This window comes from Amblyomma mixtum, chromosome 8, assembly GCF_055824585.1.
Source record: "Amblyomma mixtum isolate Tamu chromosome 8, ASM5582458v1, whole genome shotgun sequence".
Lineage (NCBI taxonomy): Eukaryota > Metazoa > Arthropoda > Arachnida > Ixodida > Ixodidae > Amblyomma > Amblyomma mixtum.
In genome coordinates this window covers 109,930,786-109,942,994 of record NC_143019.1, presented here as the reverse complement: position 1 = coordinate 109,942,994, position 12,209 = coordinate 109,930,786, and the positions used below count along the sequence as shown (strand labels likewise).

The 12,209-nt window shown below is 50.8% G+C and overlaps 1 protein-coding gene across 1 annotated transcript in view; it reads right to left on the bottom strand.

The window, feature by feature from the left end:
- The window catches only part of LOC149333891 (uncharacterized), a 42,414-nt gene that overhangs the window by 13,188 nt on the left and 17,017 nt on the right, over positions 1 to 12,209 (bottom strand). Inside the window, exon 3 of the mRNA XM_089557815.1 lies at positions 5,990 to 6,069. Coding sequence (XP_089413941.1) covers positions 5,990 to 6,069 — 80 coding nt within the window. The remainder of the gene's footprint in view (positions 1 to 5,989; positions 6,070 to 12,209) is intronic.

Below are 12,209 nucleotides of genomic sequence, written 5' to 3'. Positions count from 1 at the left end.
TACCATGTCAAGGCTGTGACGCTGCCTATATTGGCGAAACTTGAAATTTACAACGTAGGCCCAAAGAGCATCAGAATGACGTCATGAACTGCCGCTGTACATCTAATGCTTTGGCGGAACACAACGCATCAACAGGGCACCTCATTGATTGGGACGAAGCATCTGTTAGTGCCACGGAGAACAACTTATCATCGCGCCTCCTTTTGAAATCATTCCATATACATAGCTCAAAGCATGCTCTTAACAGAACACGTGGTAATCTGCCACAAATCTACTATCGCTCACTAGGAAATTTTAACCGTATATTGTCACGGCATGACGTACAGGCCGGCGGCGAGAACAGGTGAAGAGAGGAAGAACCCAAAATACAGGGAGGTCCACCAGCAGCAACGTCGTCGTCGGCGCGCGGCAATCGCTCCTCGTCTTTTTCTTCCACTCGTGACACCACCTCCACCTATAAAGAAGCATCGTCCCGATGCTAACACGAAAGCAAAGGCACACGGCGGAAAACCACACATGCGCCCAAAAACTCCTGCTGGCCAGTGCAAAAGGGGGTGGGAAAATCAGTTCGGGGGCAGATGATCATCGCGCGTAATACGGCTTAAGCCGCACTACGTGCACAATTTCAGGCCGTGGTGAACGACGTGATGACGGCCATGTACCTTCAGGCAGCACCTCGTAGTTAAGTTCAGCTATGCGGCCAAGAACTTTATGCGGGCCAAAGTAGCGCTTTATGAGTTTGCCGGAGAGACCTCGACGGCGTACCTTCGTCCACACATAGACCTTGTCTCCGGGGTAAAAATGGACGTCGCGTCGACGGAGATTTTACCGACGAGCGTCGGCATGCTGTTGGTGTTGGATGCGGAGTCTAGCGAGTTGCCGAGCTTCTTCCGCGCGCTCGCATACTAGTCGGGCACCATCATCTACGTCGACAGGCGGCTCGTGCGGTAGCATAGCGTCAAGCATCATGGTTACCTGTCTGCCGTGGACCAGCTGGAAACGGGACATACCTGTCGTCTCCTGGAAAGCGGTATTATAAGAGAATGTAACGTAGGGCAGTACCGAGTCCCAACTGCAATGGGCGACATCCACGTACATGGCGATCATGACGGCCATAGTCTTGTTCAGCCGCTCCGTCAGCCCATTCGTTTGCGGATGGTACGCAGTAGTTCGGCGGTGGCTGGTGCACCTGAGACGGGGGATCTCCTGTGTGAGCTTGGCAGGAAACTCGGCACCCTGGTCAGTGATCAAAACGGCAGGGGCACCGTGACGGAGCACAACGCACTTTATAAAAAATTTGGCTGCCTCAACAGCTGTCGCCGACGGGAGTGCTCGGGACTCCGCGTATCGCGTGAGGTAGTCCGTCGCTATAATAACATATCTGTTGCCCGACTGCGACGTTGGATATGGACCAAGAAAATCCATTCGGACAGTGTGGAATGGAACAGGTGGTGGATCGAGTGGTTAGAGAAGACCAGCTGGTCGTATGGGCGGTGTTTTGCGCCTTTGACACCCTCGACACGTTCTTATGTAGTCACGGACGTACTTAGGAAGTGTCGGCCAGCAGTACCGTTCTCGAATACGTGAAAGTGTCCAGCTGTAGCCAAGGTGACCAGCTGTAGGATCGTCGTGGCAAACTTGGGCGACCATTGCGCGCAGGTCTTCCGGCACAACAAGGAGCCACGACCTCGGGCTGCTGTCGAAGTTCTGCTTGTACAATACGCCGTGCATTATCTTGAACGTCAGCAGCATGCGCTGGAAAACGCGAGGCACCGCAGCTACGTGGCCTTCCAAGTGCGCCATCAGCTGACCAATCTGAGGATCACTGCGTTGCCGGGCAGGCATATCTGCCGTGTCCAATGCCCCAAGAAAGCCGTCCTCTTCTTCATATTCGCCTGCCGGTGCCGGCTCCACAGGGGCTCGAGAAAAGCAGTCAGCATCATGATGATTGCGGCCGGACTTGTAGGTGATGGTGACGTCGTACTCCTGTAGCCGAAGGCTCCACCGAGCAAGGCGGCCCGCTAGATCCTTAATATTGGCGAGCCAGCACAGCGAATGGTGGTCGGTGACGACACGGAAAGGGCGACCGTACAGATAGGGCCGAAATTTGGTGATGGCCCAGATGACAGCGAGGCACTCTTTTTCAGTTGTCGAGTAATTTCTGTCCGCCGGCGAAAGAGCTCGGCTGGTATACGCAATAACCCTCTCAGCGCCGTCCTGGAATTGCACAAGCACTGCTCCTAGTCCTTTGTTGCTGGCGTCCATGTGGAGTTCAGTGTCGGCGTGTTGATCAAAATGGCCTAGTGTGGGGGCTGCTGCAAGGGCGTGTTTTAATTGGTGGAATGCTGATTGTTGCTCCTCGGTCCACTCAAAGGCAACGCTATCGTTCGTGAGGCGGTAAAGTGGCGCCGTGATCTGGGCAAAGTTCCGAACCAAACGTCTGAAGTATGCGCAGAGACCGAGAAAGCTTCGGACGGTCTTCTTGTCCGATGGTGGAGGGAAGGATGCGACGGCAGCCGTTTTCTCGGGATCTGGCTTCACACCCACTTGGCTGACGATATGACCATGGAACTTCAGTTCACTTTATGCGAACCGGCACTTCGAAGGCTTGAGCGTGAGTCCAGCGTTGAGAAGAGCTTGAAGAACTGCTTCAAGACGCACCAGATGGTCTGTGAAAGTGCTTGAGAAGATGACAACGTCATCCAGATACACGAGACATGTCTGCCCCTTCAGACCAGCTAGCACAGTATCCATGACTCGTTGAAGTGTCACGGGTGCTGTACACAGGCCAAATGGCATCGCCTTAAACTCGTACAGGCCATCCGGGGTTATAAATGCAGTCTTCTCGCGGTCGCGCTCTTCTACTTTAATCTGCCAGCATCCACTCTTCAAGTCGATGGGCGAAAAAATAGCGGGCATGACGAAGACGGTCGAGGGTGTCGTCAATGCGTGGGAGTGGATACACGTCCTTCTTGGTCACCTTATTGAGTCGCCGGTAGCCAATGCAAAATCGAAGGTCCCGTTTTTTTTCTTGACCAGTACTACAGGTGCGGACCACGGACTATTGGATGGTTGGATGAGGTCGTCGCGTATCATTTCGCGCACTTGCTCCTGGATGGTTTTCCTTTCCTTCAAGGAAACGCGGTACGGCGGTTGGCGAATCGGATGCGTTGCTGTGTCGACAATAATTCGATGCTTGGCGACGGGCGTTTGGCGAACTCGGGATGCCGTTGCGAAACAGTCGTTGTACCTATGTAAAAGACAGAGCAGTTCGCGTGTTTGGGAAGGCTCAAGTTCGGGATCGATATCCAGGGGCAACGTTGTAGGGTCTCGTGACCCGGGAGGGGCCGCCTCCTTAGGCAGAGCAACTGCTTCACGAACGTCGCTAAGTTCTTCCATTTGGGCTATTACTGACCCTTTCGTCAAGTGCTGCGGCTCATTCCTGAAGTTGGTCACGAAGATGTTGGCACGCCCTCGTTGAACATTTCCGACCCCTCGCGCAACACCAATGCCACGCGTAAGTAACATCTGGACACTGCCTTCCAGAACGCCTTCTCCACTTGATGTTGTATCGGCTCGGACCGGCAGGAAAACTGTCGACAACGGCGGCAAGTGGACTTGGTCGGCATCAACTTTCATCGCAAACCTGTGGCCCGGGGCGCTACTGGCGATGAAGAGCGTGCGCGCAGGGTCAACCTGGTCTGCCCCATGTCGATTACGGCACCATATTCACGGAGAAAGTCCATGCCCAGAATAACATCTTTAGAGCAGTTCTCCAGTATCACGAATGTGGCGGGGCACGTCTCACCGTGGATCTCAACGCGGGCAGAGCACTTGCCAACAGGGTTTACGATGTGTCCGCCCGGGGTACGTATGGGCGGTCCGTCCCACTGGGTGGTAACCTTGCGAAGACGCCGAAAGAAACTGCCGCTGAAGGCCGAGTAATCGGCGCCGGTGTCCACAAGCGCCGTTACGTCGCGCCCGTCGATCAGAATGTTCACATTGCTAGAGGTTACAAAACGGTTTGCGCTTCCAGGATGCCATCGGTCGAGCTGGGTCATTCCAACGTTGGCGGAGGTTCTTTGCTTCGAGCAACTCCGGCAACGCCACCTCCAGGCGTCGCCGTACTCAGTTTTCCCGAAGTGGCGAAAGGCTCTCACGGCGAGACCCGCGAGAAAGGGATGGTGGGCGGCGAGGTGGCGGCGACCGGGAGGTGCGAGGAGGAGCTATAACCGGTGATGGAGAACGTCGAATGTAGTCTTGTATGTCGCGAAGCTGTTCACCGTAGCGAGGGCACGGATCGGCCCGGTGAAAACCCCTTAGGCCGAGTTCGCGGTATGGACAGGACCGATACATGTGATCAGGCTCCCCGCAGTGAAAACACAGTGGTGGCCGGTCCACAGTCCTCCATATGTCGGTCCTCCAGATGCCGCTTCTGATGCCGCTTATGCCGCTCCAGTCCTCCAGATACCGCTTATAAACGTGGGTGGCGCTGATGAACACTCTCAAGTTTAGGTTATTTGTAAACATAAATACCCCCGAAAAAGCAGATTTGACAGCCGTCGCCGTAGCTCAGAGTTAGAGCACCGGGCGCGTAATTCGGAAGTCCTGGGTTCGGATCCCACCGGCGGCATGCGGTTGTTTTTTCTTCTGCTTTTCTAACCAATTAGCTTTAAGCGTCAACATATTCAGTAATTTTCTAAATTGATCAGTAATATTATAAATCGATCAACACAAAAAAAAACAAATTAAAAATCCCCTGTGTCCCTTGGTTTCTGTTGGCTTCTGTCACACTACTATAGGCACAAAAACATGTCAATCAATGAATAAAGTTCCAGGGGGAAAATAATTTTTGCTCATTTTTGCCTTCCTCTGTCATTATGGACTGGCTTCACTGTTGCTAATCGTAGTTTTCACCTGTGTGACCGTCAGTCCTCAATGCATGCTATTCGCCAGCAGTGGGCTCAAACTCTAGGGTGCAGACTGCACATTTCTCTTTTGTAATGATGGCCGGTAGTGTTGTTCGGCAGATCGTTCTTCTCCACACGCGTTTTTTCATTGCCAACCTGAAGCCACAGCAGGACATGATATTTATTTGACCCTGCCGGGTGACTTCTCGATGGTGTCCATGCCCCTCGCGCAAATACAAGGCCACTGCCGTCTTAAGGCCGAACTTCTGTATCCAATTAGTCAGTACGGTCAGGAGCACCTGATGCTGTGGCCCGGTGGGTAACCCTTAACTTCTCATTTGGCGGTCCGTAGACTCCTGCTTTCGTCACCCACTGTGTCCTGTGTCTTTACTCTTGCTGTGTTGCGCCGCTGGCATTTCATGCCGAGGTAGTTACAGCTCTGCCTCCGATTACAAAACAAGTCCACCAGGGACGATCAGAGCTAAGCTTGTCAGATAAGCACGAAAAACCGTATCACGTGTTGATACGTCTGTAATGTGGTCAACTGCGCGACGCCGGGCATCAGGCTTTCTATGTCCTCTGGATCCCTTGTATTCAATGTATGCCTAGTTCGAGGCACTTTTAAGTCCGCTTTGTGATAACATAATCTCGAACTAAGTGCGTTAGCTTACTACATTTATTTTCCTGCTGGGTACATTACTCGTTTACCCGCGAAGAACTTCTCTAAGTACCGCACAAGCCAGACCACCTCCCCGATAGAATTAAAGAAAAGCAATGCCCCTCGGCTCCAGTGAAAATAGCGAAGCAACATACGCAACTGCACCACAGTTTTCGTGGTGACCGTAAGCGTTTGGAGAAGTTCTGAATCTTTACCTTTCTAAGCTGTTCACTGTGCGTGGAAAGGGGTCTATATATTGCTTAAGTCGATCCTACAGTTCAGATATTTTTCTCCGATGGGTAAGAACATTCATGTCAGTGGCGCCGCCGCAGTATTTGTTCCTCGTTTTTGATCTTCTGCTCTTCTAATAACAATAGTTTGCGACAAAATGTGTCTCCCGTTTGGGAACGTAAATACTGACCTGAGGTGTCCATCCTCTCAGCATGAATAAATGGCTGAAGTCCCGTAGGCTTCTGCACGGACAGCCTGACAGTCATGGCGCTGAAATAGCGCCCAAATGATAGAAAATTTTTTGAAAATAGGAAGGCGCATTTAAAAAAATAATAATATTACAAATGAAATTATAAATATTACTTTCTAAATGACTTTTCTAAAACTAGGAGAAAATCAAACTCCATATTTCAGCTTTTGGACGCTGGAAAAACATTACTCCAATGCATGTAAGACTCTAGTACCCTTTTTAGTAGACGGGGGGTACACCGCAAGTTAGAAGTTTGTACGACGAAAATAAACTGAGAACAAGGCGCTGTCAGCAAGTTGCTCGTAAACAAATCGAATGCGTACAACTCGATATGGCGAGTACCGAGTATAACGACAATTGCCACTATTGAGGCGAAAGGCTGTAATGCCTCATCGTTGTCGACAGAAGGTTGTCAGCAGAGGTGTCACGCTTTTTCTAGTCTGAAGACAAAAATAATCTTTGTACACGATGGGATGCGAACCACCATCGTTCCGTTCCGCACCCGAGAGTGCTAATGGCTACGCTACGTCCTGCCGACGCATATGCAGTGTTTGCAAAAGGCGTCGAACCATACGGATGCATCCCAAACGCCCTGCAGTGTCTGCAGCATTTAAGATTTACAAATAATTGTATACTTAATTAACATCTTAAACACACATCATTGACACAAGCAGCAACACCGCGCAAAAAGCTTTCGCCTCACCGCAGTTTACGTCTGAGTATGAAACCCTGCGTTGTCCTTTTAAAAAGTGTCCCAAGAGATGATGTCTTTATCCATACACGATAATGTTCTAAGCGGAGGAAGGAGTCTAAGCTAACAAGAGAGTTAAAAAACAAGCGGACGTAGGATGCCAGCATTGTCGTGTCGACTCCGCGTACCAAACACCGAAGTTGGAAGCTTGTGGCTGTGTTGATGAACGCAGAAGGCACGCGCATTGCGTGAGACTAATGCTGAGCACAAATCACACGGTAATATTCTTCACGGGCCTGCATTTCTATGCAGAAAAGTACTAACGTACGCGCGTCACGCAGCAAAGCGGATCCGCATAACATAGCCGCGGCATTTGCCGTTTGTAACGGACGCGAACGTTATGTAAATTAAGCCACTGCGTTTTATATCAAATATACAGATAGATTAACTTGTAACACAGAGTAACCTATTCCTTTCAGCCCCTTGTGGAGTTTTCATATTTCTTTTGACTTCGCGTGCTCTTTTTGTTTTCATTTCTCTGTAATTGTGTTTTTTCTTCTTAATGGTATCAATTTCCTCTAGGCACAAATGAGAGAGTCCAGTGACATCAAGCGCCTCGTTTTATTCACTCTGGCCAGTCTTGTAGCTCTGTTTACTACCGTACAATGGCACCTGCAGGTTATCACTGTTTGAAGCTGGCAACACTTTTCCAGTGCTGTGGCTGATCTCATTGCACTTAAAGCAAAATCGGCTCAGCTCCATATCATATGCCAGAGGACGCAGGTTGAGAGCACCGTATTTCTTTTTCATTCACCTCCTAATTCCCGTACATAGAATTTTCAAAAGCTACCAAATACTTTTCGGGTCAAGAAATGTGAAATATTGTATTGTAGTAGCGACGACAGTCCAGCAGTCAGGAAGACAGCAACAAGACTTGCAAACGAAGCTCTTTATTTGGGCTGACTCTCACCCGCATAAGAACTAAATCATTCGGCGGCGGCGTAAGCAACAAACGTGCTCGTCAGTCGTCGAACTACGAATGCATGCCGCTCGCTGAATCGCTCAGTTTGAAGCCGGCAAAGAAACTTCGAGATAACAATTCAAGATCAACTACAGTAATCTGGAAAAACGTAGATGCAGCTCTTCATGGCTGTTATCAATCGAGATTAGTCCGGTTGCTTCTCGCGTCACGAACAAAAATAATAACACCCTTTTCCTGCTGCGTTGGCGACACTACAATGATACGCGGCATTATTCTGTGTTAAAGGCTGCAAAGAGACCAGATTAAGAAACGCAAAAGCATGAAGGCGTCTAACCCACCGAGAGAACAGAACTGGCAGAGCTATAGAAGGAAATAAATAAGCGGAAGGTAGCGCACTTCTAATAACCACATCCCATACCATCCATCCGGCATGTGGCTTTGCTGCTCTACTTCGTATTTTTCTCACATTCTTTTATTTTTCACCTACGGATGCAAAGAATCACTTGTCCTCACTTGGACGGATTACAGTCAAACTCACTTATAACAATACCGGTTATAACACTATATCAAATATAACAATGGTCAGTCGCGGGACCATCAGCTTTACGATGTGTTTTATTGTAAAATAAACCGCTTATAACAAAGCTCTCATTGCACGTTATCGGTTATAACAATCAAATCTTGTCATCTAGTGTCAACCATAAAAGAAAGAAAAATTAGGAGGACGCTTAGGCTTTGCCTTAAAAGTAGACGCGATAGCGACTCCTGCTCCTTTTCCTTCTTATCTTTCCTTTCCTTTCTCATTTCTCACCTAAACGCAAGTTGCAGTTGTAGTTCGTAGGCACATCGTTCAAGACAAACATGATGCCACGAGCGCCAGCATAGGCTTCCGCACCGAACGAACGGGCAGCAAGCCGCAAGCTTCGTGGTGAATGCGCCCTTGATATGCGCTTCATTGTTCACCGCTCACCGCGTGATTCCTGCGTCATCGCACGGCCCCACTAAGCCCGAATGAGACGAGCGGGAAGCACTGCTGTCGCGCGTTATCTGTTTGGGCAGTGGTATGCATTACGAGGAGGAGGAGGAGGGAGTGGTTTTAGTGGGTGCCACATGATGGCGCTACATGCGCGCCAAGAGAAAAGGAAATGTAGCGCACAGGTTCTTTGCTACTCGCGTAACTGCGACTTCTGTGATTTTCATGCTCATAATTACTGATATACACCACAGTACACGTCTCTAAAGCACTCTTCTAAGACAACACCGTATTCTCTAGAAGCGCTTCGTTCATTCCAAACCATCGAGCCTGCGTGTAAAAGTAGTTAACATGCTCGTCTCGCACTGTGGAGGCGCTGGCTCGATTCCCCAACTCGACCGATTACCTATTCGGTTTTATTTCGTAATGCTTCTGAAATTTTTCTCCCATCGCCAATGCCACCGACGCCGACACCGGCTTTTCTCCAACACGGGGCCCTTGACACTACTGCGTTAAAACACAGAAAACACTGCAAGAGCACCAGCAAAACAACGCTTACAACACAAAAGCGCGCGCATGTGGAGCCTACCGATTGGCCGAGCCGGCACAACGACGCAGCGAAAGCAAGAGAACTCGTGACCACGCACTCTGAGACACCTCTCAAAATTTCCGAGTGCACGAGAATGAAACGAATACTGACAGAAATGACACACACCACAAAGCGACGGCGCTTTGTGGTGTGTGTCCTTTCTGTCAGTCTTCGTTTCGTTCTCGTGCGCTCGGGAATTTTGAGATGTGTAACCAACTAGCCCGTCACTTCGTCCTCAGCAAATTCTGAGACACCGCCACTGGGCGCGCCGAGGACCTAGGACGCTTGCTTGTCGAGGGGACGCAGGCAGGCGAAAAGACGGAGTCGCCCTCCAGTCCAAGAGGCCCATGCAATGAAGTAGGGAGGCTTGCTGTAGCAGTGAATTATTAACATCTTAGTGGTGCGCCGCTCGCAGATGGAAAACGCGCCGGCGCCATTGCTTTGTTTTTGCACTCGGCGCAATGGTTGGCGCCGAGAGCGCGTGCGTTGTCCTATCTTCCCCTTTTCTTCGCTAACTTGGCCACGTTCCCCGTTTCGCGGATTTTAAGTGTCCTAAAGGATGGCATCGCCGCGTAAGGCGAGCAGCTGCGTTGCTGTGCCGACCACGCGCGGCATGCCTACTCTCTTATTTGTCAGTGCGATGCACGCGCGTTGCCAGCGCGGTCTTCTTGTAAGCCATTATTGCACATGTTGACCCAAGATGACAATCACTTAAGCAAACAACTGTCTAGTGAGTTGTACAGGGCTGTAGCTGCGCGCGAAGCATGGGGTAAAAGATTTTTTTATTGCAATTACTCAATAGAAACAATTAACCATGCAACCAAAATTATTATGGTCACAGTCGTATTACAGTATGCAACTGGCACATCGTATTCATCATTTTACAAACAAACAGTAAGGGACTACCGTCAGTCAGGTCCTTCTAACGTTAGCTGCGAGGTGTCCGAGGTATATAGGAACTCCGAAATAATCGCTAAGCTTTCCTGCACTAAAAAAAATTAGAACTGAGGAGAGTGAGCGCCTACACACAGCCGATTGCGCAAGAAAACGCGCCTTTGAGAGCAGAATATATTGTAACGTACTTGTTGACGACGGGGGCTTTAATAACAAGTGCGAAGACAGACAAGGCCACGGCGACAGACTCCACACGGCGCGAGCCCTACTTCTTCGTCGTCAGCAGCTATGCGCCACCTGGCAATGCTAGGTGGCATTATTCCCCCCTTATGGAAAAAAAAGAGCGCTGTCGAAGTAAGAAAAAATAAACAAAACATGAGCAAAGTTCCGCAACTGAAGCGTTCCAAAACATAAACATGTCTGCGTCACCGAGTATAGTACGGTTTAAGCCGTACAACGTGCACAATGTCAGAGCTGGGCTGTCGGCGTCGGGGTTGCGCAACACCGTCCGGAACGACTTCATAGTTTACGTCACTCACACGCCGGATCACTCTGTAAGGGCCAAAATAGCGGCAGAGCAGTTTCTCGCACAAGCCTTGGCGACGGACAGGAGTCCATACCGAGACTTGGTCACCGGGTTTGTAGTCAACCTGTCGGTGGCGAAGGTTGTAACGGCGCGCATCGGTGCTCTGCTGTTGCCCGATGTGCACGCGGCCCAGCTGACGGGCTTCTTCAGCACGTTGGGTAAATTGTTGAGCGCCTGGGTCGAGTTGGTCATCCTCTGGGCACGGGAGCATGGCATCAAGCATGCTCTGAACTTCACGTCCGTACACAGGGCGGAACGGTGTAAAGCGCGTAGTTTCCTGCAGGGCAGTGTTATAGGCGAAGGTGACATACGGCAGGACCTCATCCCAAGTTTTGTTCTGGACATCTACGTACATGGACAACATGTCCGAAAGGGTCCTGTTCAATCGTTCGGTCAAGCCATTGCTCTGCGGATGGTAGGCCGTGCTCTTGCGGTGCGTTGTGCAGCTCAGCCGAAAGATGTGGTCGATTAGCTGCGCTGTAAACGCCGTCCCTCTGTCTGTAATGACGTGCGATGGGTCGCCGTGTCGCAAGACGATGTTGTGCATGAAAAACTCCGCGACTTCGGAAGCTGTGCCACGAGGGATCGCCTTGGTCTCGGCGTAGCGAGTCAAATAGTCGGTAGCAACTATGATCCACTTATTGCCGGCCTGCGACAAAGGGAAAGGGCCGAGGAGGTCCATGCCGATCTGGTCGAACGGAGCGCGAGGGGCTGTAACTGGCTTGAGAAAACCCGCCGGCTTAAGTGGTGGCGTTTTCCGGCGCTGGCATTCTCGGCAGCTTTTAACGTAGCGTTTGACATCAGCAGGAAGTCCAGGCCAGTAGTACATGTTCCGCACTCTGGCGAGCGTACGTGAAAAGCCCAAGTGGCCAGATGTGGGCTCATCGTGGCAGGCGAAAAGAACGTCAGCTCGGAGATCAGCTGGAATGACCAGAAGCTAAGGTCTATCGTTGCCTCTCGAGTTCTTCTTGTACAAGAGGCCTTGCCGCAAACAGAAGGAGCCAAGACGTCGAGAGAAGTGGCGAGGTATAGCCGTATCGCTACCTTCAAGGGCGTCAATGAGAGGGCGAAGTTCCGAGTCCGCCCTCTGCCGGGTCAGTAGGTCGGAGGCGGTGAGCGTACCAAGGAAGCCACTGTCGTCATCGGGCGCTGCGTCGCCAGTATCAACTGGTGCACGCGACAGTGTGTCGGCGTCTTCGTGTCTGCGGCCGGACTTGTACACAATAGTGATGTCAAATTCCTGGAGCCGTAAGCTCCAGCGTGCCAGGCGTCCAGATGGGTCTCGCAAATTTGCCAGCCAGCATAGGCAGTGGTGATCGGTTACGACTTTGAATGGGCGGCTGTATAGATAAGGGCGAAACTTCATGGTGGCCCACACGACCGCAAGACATTCCTTTTCAGACGTGGAGTAATTGCTCTCGGCGCGGGAGAGAGTACGGCTAGCA